Genomic DNA, 19,590 nt, shown 5'->3' with positions numbered 1-19,590 from the left:
GAGAGAGAGGAGTTGAACACATGGCTAAAGGAATGTTGCAGGAGAGAGGGATTTGGATTCCTGGATAATGGGGGTCTTTCTGGGGTAGATGGGACATCTACAAACAGGATGTCTTCACCTGAACCAGAGGGATACCAAAATCCTGTGGGGGAGGTTTGCTAATGCTGTTCGGTTGGATTTAAACTAATTCCGCAGTGGGGTGGGGACCTGAAACTGTAGTTTGAGTATACGGGGGGAATGAGTGTAGTGGGGTCAGAACTAAAATTTCAAGATTGCAAGAAGGCATCAGCAGGCAAGCAGTTGGTTTGATGTGTGTCTACTTCAACGACAGGAGCATCCAGAATAAGGTGGGTGAACTTGCAGCATCAGTTGGTATCTGGGATTTTGATGTTGTGGCCATTTCAGAGACATGGGTAGAGCAGGGACAGGAATAGTTATTGCAGGTTCTGGGATTTAGATGTTTCACTAAGAACAGAGAAAATGTTAAAAGAGGGAGTGGTGTGCACTGTTAGTTAAGGACAATGTTACAGTTGCAGAAAGGACATTTGAGGACTCCTGTACTGAGGTAGTTTGGGCTGAGATTAGAAACGGGAAAGGAGAGGTTATCCTGTTGGAAGATTTCTATAGGCCTCCGAATAGTTTCAGAGGTGTAGAGGATAGAATAGCAAAGATGATCCTCGATTGGAGCGAGAGTGATAGGGGTGGTTGTTATGGGGATAGCATGGTGGCTCAGTGGTTAGCACTGCTGCCTCACAGCAACAGGGTCCCAGGTTCAATTCTGTGTGGAGCTTGCACATTCTCCCCGTGTCTGCGTGGGTTTCCTCCGGGTGCTCCGGTTTCCTCCCACAGTCCAAAGATGTGCAGGTTAGGTGAATTGGCCATGCTAAATTGCACATAGTGTTAGGTGCATTAGTCAGAGCAAAATGGGACTGAGTGGGTTGTTCTTCGGAGGGTCAGTGTGGACTTATTGGGCCGAAGGGCCTGTTTCCACACTAGGGAATCTAATGTCATCGAATCTAAATATTGACTGGGATTATGATAGTTCAATTACTTTAGATGAGCCAGTTTTTGTCCAGTGTGTGCAAGAGGGTTTCATGACACAGTATGTAGACAGGCCAACAAGAGGCGAGGCCACGTTGGATTTGGTGCTGGGCAATGAACCCAGCCAGATGTTAGATTTGGAGGTAGGTGAGCACTTTGGTGATAGTGATCACAATCCGGTCATGTTTACTTTAATGATGGAAAGGGCTAGGTATATACCACAGAGCAAGAATTATAACTGGGGGAAAGGTAATTATGATGCAATTAGGCAAGATTTAGAAGGCATAGGATTGGGAAGGAAACTGCAGAGGATGGGCATAATTGAAATGTGTTTATTTGAGGACCAGCTATTTGTGGGTTCTTGATAAGTATGTACCGGTCAGGCAGGGAGGAAGTTGCTGAGTGCAGGAGCCATGGTTTACTAAGGAAGTTGAATCTCTTGTCAAGAGGAAGAAGAAAAGTCATGTTAGGATGAGATGTGAAGGCTCAGTTAGGGCACTTGAGAGTTACAAGTTAGCTAGGAAAGACCTAAAGGGAAAGATGAGAAGTCATAAGTGGATAGGATCAAGGAAAACCTTAAGGCAATCTATAGCTATATCAGGAATAAAAGAATGACTAGAGTAAGATTAGGGCCAATCAAACATAGTAAGGGGAAGTTGTGGAGTCAGATGAGATAGGGGAAGTGCTAAATTGAAGATATTTCGTCAGTATTCACACTAGAAAAAGACATTGTGGTCGAGGAGAATATTGAGATACAAGCTACTCGACTAGATGGGATTGAGGTAGATAAGGAGGAGGTATTAGCTCAGTCCCTGGGCCAGATGGGATTTATCCTAGGACTCTCTGGGAAGCCAGGCAGGAGATTGCCAAGCCTTTAGCTTTGATCCTTATGTTGTCTTTGTCTGCAGGAGTAGTGCCAGAAGATTGAAGGATTTGTTGTTCCCTTGTTCAAGGGGAGTAAAGACAACCTTGGAAATTATAGACCTGTAAACCTTACTTCGGTTGTGGGTAAAGTGTTGGAAAAGGCTATAAGAGATAGGATTTATCATCATCTAGAAAGGATTAAGTTGATTAGGGATAGTCAACATGGTTTTATGAAGGGTAGGTTGTGTCTCACAAACCTTAAAGGTGACCAAACAGGTGGAAGAGGGTAAAGTGGTTGATGCGGTGTATATGGATTTCAATAAGATGTTTAATAAGGTCCCCCACAGTAAGCTATTGTTGAAAATACAGAAGCGTGGATTAAAGGTGATTTGGCGGTTTGGATCCAAAATTGGCTAGGTGAAAGCAGACAGAGCGGTATTTGGTGGGAAATGTTTCATCCTGGAGTTCAGTTACTCATGGTGTACTGCAAGGATCTGTTTTGGTGCCACTGTGGTTTCTCATTTTTATAAATGACCTGGGTGAGTGCATAGAAGGATGGGTTAGTGTCATCCACAAATTTACTAAGTCGATAGAGTTGTGAATAGTGCTGAAGAATGTTGTAGGTTACAGAGAGACATAGATAAGTTGCAGAGCTGGCAAATGGAGTTTAATATGGAAAAGTGTGAGGTGTTTGACTTTGGAAGGAGCAACAGGAAGACAGAGTACTGGGGTAATGGTAAGATTCTTGGCAGTGTAGATGAGCAGAGAGATCTTCTTGTCTGTGTACAGAGATCCCTGAAAGTTGCCACCCAAGTTGATAGGATTGTTAAGACATATAGTGTGTTAGCTTTTATTGGTAAAGGAACTGAGTTTCAGAACCATGGGATCATGCTGCAGCTGTGGAAAACTCTTGGTACAGCCACATTTGGAATGTTCTATACATGTTCTGGTTACTGCATTATAGGAAGGATGTGGAACCTTTTGAAAGGGTTCAGAGGAGATTTACCAGGATGTTGCCTGGTATGGAGGGAAGGTCTTACGAAGAATGGCTGAGGGACTTGAGGCTGTTTTTCTTGCAGAGAAATAGATTGAGAGGCGACTTAATTGAGGCATGTAAAGATAATCAGAGGGTTGGATAGGTTGGACAGTGGGAGCCTTTTTCTTCTGGCAATGGCTAGCATGAGGAGACCCAGCTTTAAATTGAAGGTTGACAGATATAGGTCAGATGCATTTTCTTTACTCGGAGAGTAGTAGGGGCGTGGAACTCACTATCTGCAGTGAGTAGTAGCTTCGCTAACTTTAAGTGCATTTAAATGGTTATTGGATGTACATATGGACGAGAATGGATTAGTGCAGGTTAGATGGGCTTCAGATTGGTTCCATAGGTCAGCGCAACAGCGAGGGCCAAAGGGCCTGTGCTGTGCTGTTATGTTCTATGTTCATTCGGTCACTTACAGTCAGACTCTGCAACAGTTTCTTCTCCCACGCCATCAAGCTCCTTAACACTATGATCAGACTCTATTCCATCTGAAGCTCTTTGCATGACTTTGAATTGCTGCTAGAACAATATTTTATTAATTATCATTCTTTTATTGCACTGTAATTTGTACACCACTGTGCCTATTGTCTTGACATATCAGGAATTACTGTGCCGTCTTGCGTGTTTTGCACTACTTATGCACTCTATGCCACCCTGCATATAATCATGTAATTTGTGCTGTCCATGTAGCACCTTGGTCCTGGAAACATGCTGTCTTGTTTATACTGCATCAGTTGTATATGGTAGAAATGACAAATAAAGCTACTTTTGACTTTTGAAAGAAACTGAGAGCATTGTTGCTAAATTTGCAGATGACAAAGGTAGCTGGAGGGGCAGGTAGTGTTGATTTGGTTTGATTATCACGTGTACCTGAGTAAAGGCCGACTGCTGTATCCGTGGGTCCGATTTCTGCAGTTTCTGAACATGTTACAGGAAAAGTTCCAGGACCAGGGGTTGCTGGGAAGGTTAATTTCCCATTTAAATGAATGGGTTCACAGCTACCTGCAGTTTCTGGCTTCTGCGGTAGTTCTTGGAATGTATCACCTGTGGGTACAGGGAGAATCTTTGTTTGTGAGCAGTACAGGCAGATTTATAATAAGCAAGAACATGTAGATCATAGAATGGGGAAAGAAAAACTAGACCGGCATGCAGATTTTAAGTTTAAAAGTGGACAATGGTTATAAGAAATGTTAGAATTAGATCTGCTGTTGTGCGACTCCTTGCGAACTCACTATGTCGCGTCATCTGAAGTTGCTCATTTGCGCCATCTTGTATGCGGGGAGGAAATGGGGAGGACCTGAACAGGCTAGGAGAGTAGGCAAATTAGTGGGGGATGGAATTCCATGTGGGAAAATGAGGCTACTTTGGCTGGAAGAATAGAGGCTTAGACTCAGTTTTCTAAACTGAGAAAGGCTTTGGAAATCTGAAGTTCTAGTTTAGGTTTTGCGAGGCTAACATGGATTCAGTTGGCAGTTAGGAAGACAAATGCAATGTTAGCATTCATTTCAAGAGCGCTAGAATACAAGGAACAAAGAAAGCACAGCACAGCACAGGAACAGGCCATTCGGCCCACTGCGCTGACATGCAATGCCTTTCTCGACAAAAACCTTTTGTCTCTATTCAGTCTGTATTCCCCAATTCACTGCCTATTCCTGGATCTGTCTAGATACCACTTACAATAGCAATGCTTATCTGCCTGCACTAGCCCCTCTGGCAGTGCATTACAGGCACTTTCTACCCTCTGTGTGTAAACAAAAATGCCTGCCCCTCACAACCTCCTTTAAACTTATCCTCTTTAACTTGAAGCCTATGTCCCCTTGTAATTGATGTTTTTACCTTGGGAGAAGACTCTGACTATCCATTATATCCATGCCTGTTAATTTTGAAACTTTCTATCAGGTCACTCCTCATCCTTGGAAATTTAAGTGGAAACAAGCCAAGTTTGCCCAATCTCTCCTCATAACCATTACCCTCCAAATCAGGCAACATTCCGGTAAACTGTTTTTGTACCCTCAAAAGCATTCACATCCTTCTGCTCGTGTGGCAACAAGAGCTCGACATAATATTCCAAATGTGGTCTAACTAAAGTTCTATACAGTTGCAACATGACTTGCCAGTTTTTATACTTTATGCTATATGCCGTCTTGACCGCCTTGTCCCCATATGTTGCCACTTTGAGGGAAATGTGGACCTGGAAGTCTTGGCCCGTCTATATGTTGATGCTACTATGGGTTCCTTAGTATGTTTGCTATATACCATATATACTTGACAAAGTTAAAAATCACAACAGCAGGTTATAGCCCGACAGGTTTATTTTGGAAGCACTAGTATGTACTCGAGTATGGTCTCATGTAAACATTGGCCCCTACTTTTTACAAAAATCTGGAATTTTCAATATATCTCATGTAAAAGTCGACCTTAATTCTTCACAGATAAATTGATATTGATGAGTCAGTGTGCCGGTCCTCCTGCTCTGCTCCAGATCTTCCAGTCCTCTGGCCATCCCACTCTGCTCTGGGTATTCAGAACTACTGTAATATGTTGTGTTTTTTTGTCTTTATTTGTTCAGAGATCCTTTGGGCTTCTACAAATGAAATGGTATGAATTTTGATGGGCATTAATTTGATACTACTCAAAAGTAGTATCCATGTAATAGCCAACCCCGTAAATTTAACCTCAAAAAGTAGTCAAAATGCTTAGACTGTTACTTGAAGATATACAATATTTCCCTCCTGCATTAGACCTTCCCAAATGCATCATCTCACCTTTGTCCAGATTAAACTTCATCTGCCATTTCTCTGCCCAAGTCTCCCGCCTATCTATATCCTGCTGTATCCTCTGGCAATCCTAGAGCATAGAACATTACAGCGCAGTACAGGCTCCTTCCAAAGGGAATCACTTCACTTTTCTACTCCTCTTTCCATGCCCTCATCCAGTTAATTTACAAACATGACAAATGCCAGTGGCCCCAAAACAGATCCTTGTGGTACTCCACTAGTAACTGAACGCCAGGATGAACATTTCCCATCAACCATCACCGTGTGTCTTCTTTCAGCTAGCCGATTTCTGATCCAAACCAACAAATCACCTTCAATCCCATTCTTCAGTAGTTTCTGCAAAAGCCTACTGTGGGGGATCTTATCAAACTCCTTACTGAAATCCATATCCACCACATCAACCGCTTTACTCTCATCCACCTGTTTGGTTACCTTCTCAAAGAACTCAATAAGGTTTATGAGGCACGACCCACCCTTCACAAAACAGTGTTCTCTATCTCTAATCAGCTTAATCTTTTCTAGATGATCAAGGTTGTCTCTACTCCCCTGCTAGAGAAAGGGAACAACATTTTCTATCCTCCAGTCTTCTGGCACTATTCCTGTAGACAATGACGACATAAAGATCAAAGCCAAAGGCTCTGCAATCTCCTTCCTGGCTTCCGAGAGAATCCTAGGATAAATCCCATCTGACCCAGGGATTTTCTGACTTTCCAGAATTGGTAACACCTCCTTGTGAACCTCAATCCCATCTAGTCTAGTATCCTATATCACAGTATTTTCCTTGACAGCATTGTCTTTTTCCAGTGTGGATATCGATGTGGATATGAAAATATTCATTTAGTGCTTCTCTTATCTCCTTGGACTCCACGCACAACTTCCCACTACTGCCCTTGATTGGCCCTAATCTTTCTCTAGTCATTCTTTTATTCCTGATATACCTATGGAAAGCTTTAGGGTTTTCCTTGATCCCATCTGCCAATGACCTCTCATGTTCTGTCCTGGCTCTTTTGGTTCTCTCTTTAGGTCTTTCTTGGTTAGCTTGTCACTTTCAAGCACCCTAACTGAGCCTTCACGTCTCATCCTAACATAAGCCGCTGCCTTCCTCTTGACAAGAGATTCAACTTCCTTAGTAAACCAAGGCTCCCTTACTCAATAACTTTCTCCCTGCCTGACAGGTACACCCTAATAAAGGGCACCCAGTAGCTGTTCCTTGAATAAGCTCCACATTTCAATTATTCCCATCCCCTGCAGTTTCCTCCCCCATCTTATGCATCCTAAATCTTGCCTAATTGCATCATAGTTGTCTTTCACCAAGTTATAGCTCTTGTCCTGTGATGTGTACATATCCCTTTCTATCGTTAAAGTAAACATAACCGAATTGTAGTCACTATCACAAAAGTGTTCACCTACCACCAAATCTAACACGTGGCCGAGTTCATTACCCAGAATCAAATCCAATGTGGCCTAGCCCCTTGCTGGCCTGTCTAAATATAGTGTCAGGGAACCCTCCTCCACACACTGGACAAAAATGACCCATTTAAAGTGCTTGAACTATAGTATTTCCAGTCAATATTTGGAAAGTTAAGTTAAAGACACCATAACAACACTATCCTAAATCATCTTTGCAATCCTTTCCTCTATATCTCTAGAACTATTTGGAGGCCTGTAGAAAACTCCCAACAAATCCTCATGATCTGTAACTACGCCAGGGAGTTTTTGTGTTGTCGACAAACTTTTATGATCAACCAATTGCTGCAAATGGGGATAGATTAATTTGGTATATCTGTTTGGCATGGATAAGTTGGGCTGAACAATTTGTTTCGGTGCTGTACATCCCGACGAATTGGACATGTGATTCCAGATTCCACAACAATGTGATTGACTCCTGAACCCCCCTCTGAAATACCTTAGCAAGCCACTCAGTCATGCTCAGGTTAACAAATGATGGGGGCTTTGCCAATGACATTCCTGAAAGAATAAATGGTTACGGCTGGTATAATTCATACCCCAAGTTTCTCTCTATGGAGAAAGGCTTCAGCTCTTGATATCTCTAGAATTTCAGCAGTCCTTTAGCTGAAGAAAAATCCCAGTAAATAACTTGTGCCTTTGCTACATTTCTGAAAAGACTGTAGGATTTTTTTGTGACTTATGGAGAATGTGGTAACAGCATAGACCGAATGTTCAACATCTTTCCTGAACGATGTTTACATTTATCTCGGATTCACTGTCCAGGTGTATTAGTGGATGTTAATTCTGAGGACAGTACAACCCTTTTAATTCCAAACTTTGCACAAAAATGGCATTGTAACTGCCTGAGCATATACAATAAAAACAACAAGAAAAAAATACAAATCCCTCTGAAAAATCGAAACTGAGGAGTGTATTCCCAGGATCATGCTCACACCTGAGAAAAGAAGAAAGCTGGGAAATGAAACAAGATATTCCCTACTTCAGCTTCAGACTGGTTTCAGTCCTAGACTCAGGGCTTTACTCTAATAACTGGACGCTCTTTAGTCTTAATAGTCTTAGAGTCAGGAAGTTGTATGATACAGAAACAGACCCTTGGTTCAACTTGTCCTTGCTGACCAGATATCCTACATTATTCTAGTTCCATTTGCCAGCATTTGGCCCATATCCCCCTCAACTCTTACTACTCATGTACCCATCCAGGTGCTTTTTAAATGTAATTGTACTGGACTTCTCCACTTCCTCTGGCAGCTCATTGTATATGCGCACCACCTTCTGCATGAAAAAGTTGCCTCCTCAGAGTACAATGGGATCTTGATCCGACAGGCCAATTAGCCAAGGAGTGGCAGATGTAGTTTAAGTTGGATAGATATGAGGTGCTGCATTTTGGGAGGGCAAATCAGGGCAGGACTTAGTCATAGAGATGTACAGCACAGAAACAGACCCTTCGGTTCAATCCATCCATGCCAACCAGATATCCCAATCCAATCTAGTCCCACCTGCCAGCACCTGCCCATATCCCTCCAAACCCTTCCTATTCATATACCCATCCATTTGCCTCTTAAATGTTGCAATTATACCAGAATCCACCACTTCCTTTGGCAGCTCATTCCATACGTGTACCACCGTCTGTGTGAAAAAGTTGCTCCTTAGGGCTCTTTTATATCTTTCCCCTCACCCTAAACCTATGCCCTCTATTCCCCGACCCCAGGGAAAAGACTTTGCCTATTTACCCTATACATGCCCCTCATAATTTTGTAAACCTCTATACGGTCACCCCTCAGCCTCTGATGCTCCAGGCAAAACAGCCCCAGCCTGTTCGGCCTCTCCCCATAGCTCAAATCCTCCAACATCCTTGTAAATCTTTTCTAAACCCTTTCAAGTTTCCGATAGGAAGGAGACCAGAATTGCACGCAATATTCCAACAGTGGCCTAACCAATGTCCTGCACAGCCGCAACATGCCCTTTCAACTCCTGTACTCAATACTCTGACCAAACGCCGCCTTCACTATCCTATCTACCTGCAACTTCACTTTCGAGGAGCTATAAGCCTGCACTCCAAGGTGTCTCTGTTCAGCAACACTCCCTAGGACCTGACCATTAAGTGTATAAGTCCTGCTAAGATTTGCTTTTCCAAAATGCAGCACCTCGCATTTATCTGAATTAAACTCCATCTGCCACTTCTCAGCCCATTTGCCCATCTGGTCCAGATCCTGTTGTAATCTGAGGTAACCCTCTTCGCTACCGTTACACCTCCAATTTTGCTGTCATCTGCAAACTTACTAACTGTACCTCTTATGCTCGCATCCAAATCGTTTATGTAAATGACAAAAAATAGAGGACCCAGCATCGATCCTTGTAGCACTCCACTAGTCACAGGTCTCCAGTCTGAAAAACAACCCTCCACCACCACCCTCTGTCTTCTGCGTTTGAGCCAGTTCTGTATCCAAATAGCTAGTTCTCCCTATATTCCGTGAGATCTGACCTTGCTAATCATATTTCCATGGGGAACCTTGTCGAACGCCTTACTGAAGTCCATATAGATCACATCTACCTCTCTGCCCTCATCAATCCTCTTTGTTACTTCTTCAAGAAAATCAAGTTTGTGAGACATGATTTCCCACACACAGTCATGTTGACTCTCCCTAATCAGTCCTTGTCTATCCAAATACATATACATCTTGTTCCTCAGGATTCCCTTCAACAACTTGTCCACCACCGAGGTCAGGCTCACTGGCTTATCGTTCCCTGGCTTGTCCTTACCGCCATTCTTAAACAGTGGCACCATGTTTGCCAACCTTCAGTCTTCCCAGCACCTCACCTGTGACGATCAATGATACAAATATCTCAGCAAGAGGCCCCACAATCACTTCTCTAGCTTCCCACAGAGTTGGTAAGATCCTGGGGTATGTTGCTTAACAAAGAGACCTTGGAGTGCTGATTCATAGTTCGTTGAAAGTGGAGTCTTAGGTAGAAAGGATAGTGAAGGTGCTGTTTGCCATGTTTGCCTTTATTGGGCAGTGCATTGCGTATAAGGGTTGGGATGTCACGTTGCGACGGTATAGTACATTAAATAGGCCACTTTGAGAATATGGTGTTCAGTTCTGATCACCTTGTTGTAGGAAGGGTGTTATGAAGCTTGGGAGGGTTCAGAAAAGAATTACAAGGTTGTTGCCAGGGATGGGAGGTTTAAACTATAGACAGATGGTGAATAGGCTGGGGCTATTTTCACTGGAGCTTCGACAGCTGAGAAGTGACCTTCTAGGAGTTTATCATGAGGGGCATGGATAGAGTCCAAAACTAGAGGTAAGAGGGAAAAGAATAAAAAGGGACCTAAGGTGTAAATTTTTTCCATAAGGAATGGTGTTTGTAAGAAATGAGCTGCCAGAGAAAGTGGTGGAGGCTGGTACAATAACATTTAAAAGGCATCTAGATGGGTACATGAATAGGAAAGGTTTAGAGGGATAATGGCCAAATGCTGGCAAATGGGACTAGGTTAATTTAGGATATCTGCTCGGTTTGGACGAGTTGGACTGAAGGGTCTGTTTCCTTAAACCTGTGCCCTCTAATTTTGGACTCTCCTACCCTGGGACCAAGACCTTGGCTTTTCACCCTGTCTGTGCCCTTCATGACTTTATAAACCCTTCTAAGGTCACCCCGCAGCCTCTGATGCTCTGGGGGGAAAAGAAAGTAGTGGCTCATTGGTTAACGCTGCTGCCTCACATCATCAGGGACCTGGCTTTGAGTCCCAATTTCAGACAACTGTGCAAACTCCACACAGATCTCCCTGTATCAATGTGGATTTCCTCCAGGTGCTCTGGTTTCTTTCTGAAGTCGAAAGATAGGCAGGTCAGGTAGACTGGTTATGCTAAATTGCCTGTAGTGTTCTGGGATGTGCAAGCTAGGTACATAGAACATAGAAGGATACAGCGCAGTACAGGCCCTTCGGCCCTCGATGTTGCGCCGACCGAATCCTACCTAACCTATACTAGCCCAATAACTTTCAAATGCCTATCCAATGCCCGCTTAAATGACCATAAAGAAGGAGAGTTCACCACTGATACGGGCAGGGCATTCCATGAACTCACAACCCGCTGTGTGAAGAATCTACCCCTAACATCTGTCCTATACCTACCACCCCTTAATTTAAAGCTATGTCCCCTAGTAACACCTGACTCCATTAGCGGTAAAAGGTTCTTAGTATCTACCCTATCTAAACCCCTAATCATCTTATACACTTCTATCAGATCTCCCCTAAACCTTCTCTTCTCCAATGAGAACAGCCCCAAGTGCCTCAGCCTTTCCTTATAAGATTTTCCTACCATTCCAGGCAACATCCTGGTAAACCTCCTCTGCACTCGTTCTAAAGCTTCCACATCCTTCCTATAGTATGGCGACCAAAACTGCACACAATACTCCAGATGAGGCCTCACCAGAGTCTTATACAACTGCAACATGACCTCAGGACTCCGGAACTCAATTCCTCTGCCAATAAAGCCCAGTACACCATATGCCTTCCTCACAGCACTATTTACCTGGGTGGCAACTTTCAGAGATCTGTGTACATGGACACCAAGATCCCTCTGCTCATCCACACTACCAAGTAGCCTACCATTAGCCCAGTAATCCATCATCTTGTTATTCCTACCAAAGTGAACGACTTCGCACTTAGCTACATTGAATTCCATTTGCCACATTTCCGCCCAGCTCTGCAACTTATCTATATCCCGCTGTAACCTACCACTTCCTTCCTCACTATCCACAACTCCACCGACTTTTGTGTCATCCGCAAACTTGCTTACCCAGCTTTCAAGTCCTTCCTCTAGATCATTTATAAAGATAACAAAAAGCAATGGTCCCAAAACAGATCCTTGTGGTACACCGCTAGTAACTGCGCTCCAAGATGAACATAATCCATCAACTACTACCCTCTGTCTCCTTCCAGCCAGCCAATTCCTAATCCAAACCTCTAATGTATCCTCAATGCCATACCTCCGAAGTTTTAGCATTAGCCTACCATGGGGAACCTTATCGAACGCCTTACTAAAATCCATATACACAACATCTACTGCTTTACCCTCATCCACTTCCTTAGTCACCTTCTCAAAGAACTCAATAAGGTTTGTGAGGCACGACCTGCCCTTCACAAAACCATGCTGGCTATCCCTGATCACGTTATTCCTACCCAGATGTTCATAAATCTTATCCCTTACCATTCTCTTTAAGACTTTGCCCACCACTGAAGTCAGACTCACTGGCCTATAGTTACTAGGGCTATCCCTACTCCCTTTCTTGAACAATGGGACCACATTCGCTATCCTCCAGTCCTCTGGTACTATTCCCGTTGACAATGACGACATAAAAATCCAGGCCAATGGCTCTGCTATCTCCTCCCTAGCTTCCCATAGGATCCTGGGGTAAATGCCATCAGGCCCAGGAGACTTATCTATATTCATCCTTTCCAATATTCCCAAAACCTCTTCCCTGCATATTTCCAGGGCATCCATTCTAATTATTTGTGATTCCATATTCACATCAGCAACAGTGTCCTGTTCCTGAGTGAATACTGATGAAAAGTACTGATTTAATGTCTCTCCAATCTCCTCCGCCTCCACACACAACTTCCCACTACTATCCTTGACTGGACCGATACCTACCCTAGTCATCCTTTTATTCTTGACATACCTATAGAAAGCCTTTGGGTTTTCCCTAATCCTACCAGCTAAAGACTTTTCATGTCCCCTTCTCGCTTCTCTTAGCTCCCTCTTTAGCTCCTTCCTGGCTACCTTATAACTCTCAATCGCCCCAACTGAACCTTCACGCCTCATCTTTACATATGCCGCCTTCTTCCCTTTCACAAGGGACTCCAATTCCTTACTAAACCACGGCTGCCTCACAAGGCCCTTTACACCATGCCTGACTGGTACATACCTATCGAGGACACGCAGTAGCTGCTCCTTGAACAATCCCCACATCTCATTAGTGTTCTTCTCTTGAAGCCTGTTTTTCCAATCCACACATCCTAAGTCATGCCTCACTGCATCATAATTTCCCTGCCCCCAGCTATAGCTCTTGCCCTGCGGCGCACGATTATCCCTCTCCATCACTAAAGTAAAAGTCACCGAGTTGTGGTCACTGTCCCCGAAGTGCTCACCTACCTCCAAGTCTAACACCTGGCCTGGTTCATTACCTAGAACCAAATCCAATATAGCCTCCCCTCTTGTTGGCCTGTCGACATATTGTGTCAGGAAACCCTCCTGCACACATTGTACAAACACCGACCCATCTAATGAACTCGAGCTATAGCTCTCCCAGTCAATATCTGGGAAGTTAAAGTCCCCCATAACAACCACCCTGCTACCTTCACTCTTTTCCTGAATCATCCTCGCAATATTATCCTCTACTTCTCTAGGACTATTAGGAGGCCTGTAGAAAACACCTAACAGGGTGACCTCACCTTTCCTATTTCTAACCTCAGCCCAAACTACCTCAGATGGCAAGTCCTCTTCCATCGTCCATTCCACTGCTGTGATACTGTCTTTGACAAGTAATGCCACGCCTCCCCCTTTTTTACCCCCATGTCTGATCCTACTAAAACATTTGAACCCTGGAACGTGCAACAGCCATTCTTGTCCCTGTTCTACCCACGTCTCTGTAATGGCCACAACATCGAAGTCCCAGGTACCAACCCACGCTGCAAGTTCACCTACCTTATTCCTTATACTTCTGGCATTGAAGTATACACACTTCAATCCACCTTTCTGGTTACAGGCACCCTCCTTAGAGATCGCTGCATTATTCCTAACCTCCCTACACTCAAGGTCCTGTACCCTAAAGCTACAGTCCTGGTTCCCATGCCCCCGCGGAGTTAGTTTAAACCCTCCCAAAGAGCACTAGCAAACCTCCCCCCAAGGATACTGGTGCCCCTCAGGTTCAGGTGTAGCCCATCCTTTTTATAGAGGTCCCACCTTCCCCAGAAAGGACCCCAGTTGTCCAGAAACCGGAATCCCTCCCTCCTGCACCATCCCTGTAGCCACGCATTTAACTGCTCTCTCTCCCTATTCCTCGACTCTCTACCACGTGGCACGGGTAACAAACCAGAGACTACAACTCTGTTTGTTCTAACTCGGAGCTTCCAACCTAGCTCCCTGAAAGCCTGTCTGACATCCTCACCCTTCTTCCTACCTATATCGTTGGTGCCAACGTGGACCACGATCTGGGGCTGCTCCCCCTCCCCCTTAAGGACCCGGAAAACACGATCAGCGACATCACGTACCCTTGCACCTGGGAGGCAACATACCAAACGTGAGTCCCTGTCGCCCCCACAAAACCGTCTGTCTGTACCCCTCACTATTGAGTCCCCAAGAACAATTGCTGGTAGATTAGCTGTGGGAAATGCAGGGTTACAATGGTAAGGTAGGAGCTAGGATCTTGGTGGGATGATATCTGGAGGGTTGGCGTGGACTTGATGTACCGAATGGTCTGCTTCTACATTGTAGGGATTGTGTTCTGTTCTATGAAAAGAGCTCCGGCCTATTCAGCCTCTCCTTTATAGCTCAAACCTTCCAATCCTGGCAATGTCCTTGTAAATCTTTTCTGAACCATTTGAAGTTTCACAACATACTTCCTGTATCAAGGAGACCAGAACTGAACGCCGTAATCATAAAGTGGCCTAGCCAATGTCCTATACAGTTACAGCATGGTGTCCCAACATCGTTGTAAATCGTTTCTACACCTTTTCAAGGTTAAAGTTTCCTGTAGCTGGGAGACCAGAATTGAACTCAGTATTCCTAAAGGGCCTGAGTGAACTAAATGGATTGTTGTGGCATTGATAGTTTTGTCAACATCATTGCTGAGACTGACTTTCAATTCCAGTTTTCTTATTAAATTGATTAATTTAGTTAGATTTTACCAGCTGCCTTAGTGGAATTTTAACTCCTGACCCAGTGTGGGCATCTAGGTTACTAGTCACCACACCTTCATCCCCCTATCTAGTAGAACCATTGAGAGCATGTTCCTGAGCAGCAACCGTAACGTGTACAAGCCAGGCTGGCATCTAAACGTTATAGCAATGACAATTCAACTGAAATGCAGCAGAGTTCATCCAATGGGAATTATGGGAATGAACTAACCATATAAGCTTGTGCTTTTCTTTTCAAACAGCGAAGTATTCGTGCCCAAGTGGTCACAACTTTTGAACTACCGGGATGCCATGATATGTGGACAGTAATTGCCTCTGATAAAAAAGATGAAGTAAACGCAAAGGTAAGCAATGAAATCTGTTATTAACAGTTTATATTAAGTTTAATATTTCAAACAAAAGGCCACTACAATTAGAAGTATTAAAGACACGGGGAGGGAGTTGTGATAAATGTTTCATCCTCTGAATAATGTTTGTGACAGGCACAGTAATTAACTAATCACTGTTTTGTATCGAAGCTCCTTCTATAAGAAGGATATTGTGAAATTTGAAAGGGTTCAGAAAAGATTTACAAGGACGCTGGAGGGTTTGAGTTATGGAGAGAGAGGCTGAATAGGCTGGGGCTGTTCTCCTTGGAGCGTCGGAGGCTGAGGGGTGACTTTATAGAGGTTTATAAAATCAAGAGGAGCATGAATAGACAAGGTTTTATTTCCCTGGCATAGGGAGGTCCAGAACTAGAGGGCATAGGTTTATGGTGGGAGGAGAAAAATTTGAGACCATAGGGACAAATGTTTCACTCAGAGGGTGGAGTGTATATAGAAAGAGTTGGCAGTGGAAGTGGAGGAGCTGGTACAATTACAACACTTAAATAGCGTCTGGGTGGGTATACATGTGGGAAGTGTTTAGAGGGATATGGGCCAAGTGCTTGCAAATGGAACTAGATGAGTTTGGGATATCTAGTCAGCATGGACGAGTTGGACTGAAAGGTCTGTTTCCATGCTGTTAATCTCTCTGACTCTGATCCTGAGAGATATTAGTCAAAGAACAAAGAATTTGTATTCTTTGCAGCAACCTGAAGAGATGAAGTAAAAGATTTCATTGATTGGGATATATAAGGTAACCAGAGGGTTAGATAGGGTGGACAGTGAGAACCTTTTTCCTTGGAAGGTGATAGTGAGCCTGAGGAGACATAGCTTTAAATTGAGGGGTGATAGATATTGGACAAATGTCAGAGAGTTATTTTCTTTACTCAGAGTAGTAAGGGTGGAGAACGCACTGCCTGCAACAGTAATAAACTTGCCAAGTTTAAGGACATTTAAATGCTCATTGGATAAACATATGGATAAAAATGGATAAACATAGGTTCCACAGGTTGGCACAACATCCCTCCCACAGTCCAAAGATGTGCGGGTCAGGTGAATTGGCCATGCTAAATTGCCCATAGTGTTAGGTAAGGGGTATATGTAGGGGTAGGGGTATGGGTGGGTTGCGCTTCGGCGGGTCGGTGTGGACTTGTTGGGCCGAAGGGCCTGTTTCCACACTGTAAGTAATCTAATCTAATCATGGACAGAAGGGCCTGTACTATGGTGTAATGTTCTATGTTCTGTTGGAGAGCAGGGATTGTAAATAATCTCCCCAGTGACATTTTGTTCTGACTTACAAACTATACTTTAAAATATCCTTGAGATGTAATGGTAACTAGATAGCTGGTTACAATCAACATGCTTGGCCAGAACTTTTAACTCTGATTTGGGGAAATTAAATTGAGCAAGTGAAGCCTGTTTCTTTTGGACAGCATGCAGTGAATAGTGGTATTGAAAAGGATATGAAACAATCGAGCATTTTTATATTCAACTGTTGGAAGGTTAACTGAAAAGACATCTAATTGGCAGGTCCATCAGTGTGTAAACAATGGAAAGCCTTCAAAGAGGTTTTGGTTCAGATCCACACTCTACACTATCTCTCAGAGGGGAAAAGAACTAGATTTTCCTGGATGACTAAAGATGTCAATAGACAAAGCACAAGAATTGTAAATGCTGACCTCCTGATACCTGAGAAAATGAAGTAAATACATAAAGTGCAGAGAATAAAGCTGAAAAAGTAAATGAAAGTAGTTCATACAGTGTGAGATTCAATCAGTGAGTAACATAAAAGGAAGCTCCAAAGCCTTTTATAAGCATCAACAGAGAAGGGGTAATTAGAGGAGCGCTTGGACCAGTCAGGGACCAGACCATCTTGTGGACGCTGAGTAAATGAGTACTTTGCAATGAAACAATAACTCGTGGCGATAGTGAAGAAAAATATGAAGTGGTAAATAAAATTCTGGCAATGTTTATAATTTAAAAGTCGCTTATTTTCGATGGATTACTGAGAGCTGTACAGGTGGAAGTAAGGTGGCGGGGTGGGGAGTGTAGAGCAATGAGGCTTGCAAAGAATCCAATGGGTTGAATGACCTCTGCTGTATCATTCTGTGATTCCTTATCAATTTATTTGAATAAAAATGTTTTGAACTAACACTATGTTCTAAATACTTTCCATCCCATTAGACTTCTATGATTGATTTTTTTTTACCAGAAGTGCCTTTGATTTGATTAAAATGCAGCTTTAAATTGAAATCCCACAGCAGCCAGATTTACTGTGGAAAAGGATATGGAAGGTATAGACTGTAGGGAAATAGATGGTGACATCTTGAAAAATGTCCATAATACAGAGGAGGAAGTACTGGATGCCTTGAAACGCATAAAGGTGGATAAATCCCCAGGACCTGATCAGGTATACCCTAGAACTCTGTGGGAAGCTAGAGAAGTGATTGCTGGGCCTCTTGCTGAGATATTTATGTCATCGATAGTCACAGGTGAGGTGCCGGAAGACTGGAGGTTGGCTAATGTGGTGCCACTGTTTAAGAAGGGTGGTAAGGACAAGCCAGGGGACTGTAGAGCAGTGAGCCTGACGAAGGTGGTGGGCAAATTGTTTGAGGGAATCCTGAGGGACAGCATGTACATGTATTTGGGAAAATGGCTTTGTGCGCGGGAAATCATGTCTCACAAACGTGATTGGGTTTTTTGAAGAAGTAATAAAGAGGATTGATGAGGGCAGAGTGGTAGATGTGATCTGTATGGACATCAGTAAGGCATTCGACAAGGTTCCCCATGGTAGACTAATTAGCCAGGTTAGATCTCATGGAATAAAGGGAGAACTAGCCATTTGGATACAGAACTGGCTCAAATGTAGAAGACAGAGGGTGGTGGTGGAGGGTTTTTTTTCAGGCTGGAGACCTGTGACTAGTGGACTGCTGCAAGGATCGGTGCTGGGTCCTCCTATTTTTTGATTATTTGCATAAATGATTTGGATGCGAGCATAAGAGGTACAGTTAGTAAGTTTGCAGATGACACCAAAATTGGAGGTGTAGTGGACAGCGAAGGGGGTTACCTCAGATTACAACAGGATCTGGACCAGATGGGCCAGTGGGCTGAGAAGTGGCAGATGGAGTTTAATTCCGATAAATGTGAGATGCTGCATTTTGGGAAAGCAAATCTTAGCAGGACTTATGCACTTAATGGTAAGGTCCTAGGGAGTGTTGCTGAACAGAGAGACCTTGGAGTGCAGGTTCATAGCTCTTTGAAAGTGGAGTCGCAGGTAGATAGGATAGTGAAGAAGTTGTTTGGTGTGCTTTCCTTTATTGGTCAGAGTATTGAGTACAGGACTTGGGAGGTCATGTTGGGGCTGTACAGGACATTGGTTCGGCCACTGTTGGAATTGTGCGTCCAATTCTGGTCCCCTTCCTATCAGAAAGATGTTGTGAAACTCGAAAGGGTTCAGAAAAGATTTACAAGGATGTTGCCAAGGTTGGAGGATTTGAGCTATGGGGAGAGCCCGAACAGGCTGGGGCTGCTTTCCCTGGAGCGTCGGAGACTGAGGGGTGTCCTTATTGAGATTTACAAAATTATGAGGGGCATGAATAGGGTAAATATACAAAGTCTTTTCCCTGGGGTCATGGAGTCCAGAACTAGAGGGCATAGGTTTAGGGTGACAGGGGAAAGAAATAAAAGAGACCTAATGGGGAACCTTTTTCACGCAGAGAGTGGTGCGTGTATGGAATGAGCTGCCAGAGGATGTAGTGGAGGCTGGTACAATTGCAACATTTAAGAGGCATTTGGATGGGCATATGAGTAGGAAGGGTTTGGAGGGATGGCAGGTGGGACTAGATTGGGTTGGGATATCTGGTCAGCATGGACGAGTTGGACCGAAGGGTCTGTTTCCATGCTGTACATCTGGGTCTATCTGTATCCCTCTGCTCCCCACCTACTGATGCATCTGTCCAGACGCTGCTTAAATGAATCTACTGTGTCTGCCTCTACTACCTCTGCCGGCAACGCATTCCAGACACCCACCACCCTCTGTGTAAAGTACTTCCTGCGTGTATCCCCCTTAAACTTTTCACCTCTCATCTTGAAATCGTGGCCTCTCGTTATTGATGGTGG

At 43.8% G+C, this 19,590-nt stretch overlaps 1 protein-coding gene across 2 annotated transcripts in view; it reads left to right on the top strand.

Moving 5' to 3' along the window:
• The window catches only part of cpsf1 (cleavage and polyadenylation specific factor 1), a 167,762-nt gene that overhangs the window by 77,461 nt on the left and 70,711 nt on the right, over window positions 1–19,590 (top strand). For both annotated transcript variants that reach the window (XM_060825237.1, XM_060825236.1), the window contains exon 17: window positions 15,352–15,453. In XM_060825237.1, coding sequence (XP_060681220.1) covers window positions 15,352–15,453 — 102 coding nt within the window. The remainder of the gene's footprint in view (window positions 1–15,351; window positions 15,454–19,590) is intronic.

Source organism: Hemiscyllium ocellatum, chromosome 5 (assembly GCF_020745735.1).
Source record: "Hemiscyllium ocellatum isolate sHemOce1 chromosome 5, sHemOce1.pat.X.cur, whole genome shotgun sequence".
Lineage (NCBI taxonomy): Eukaryota > Metazoa > Chordata > Chondrichthyes > Orectolobiformes > Hemiscylliidae > Hemiscyllium > Hemiscyllium ocellatum.
The sequence above is the reverse complement of the archived record's forward strand: the minus strand, read 5'-3'. Positions and strand labels throughout refer to the sequence as shown.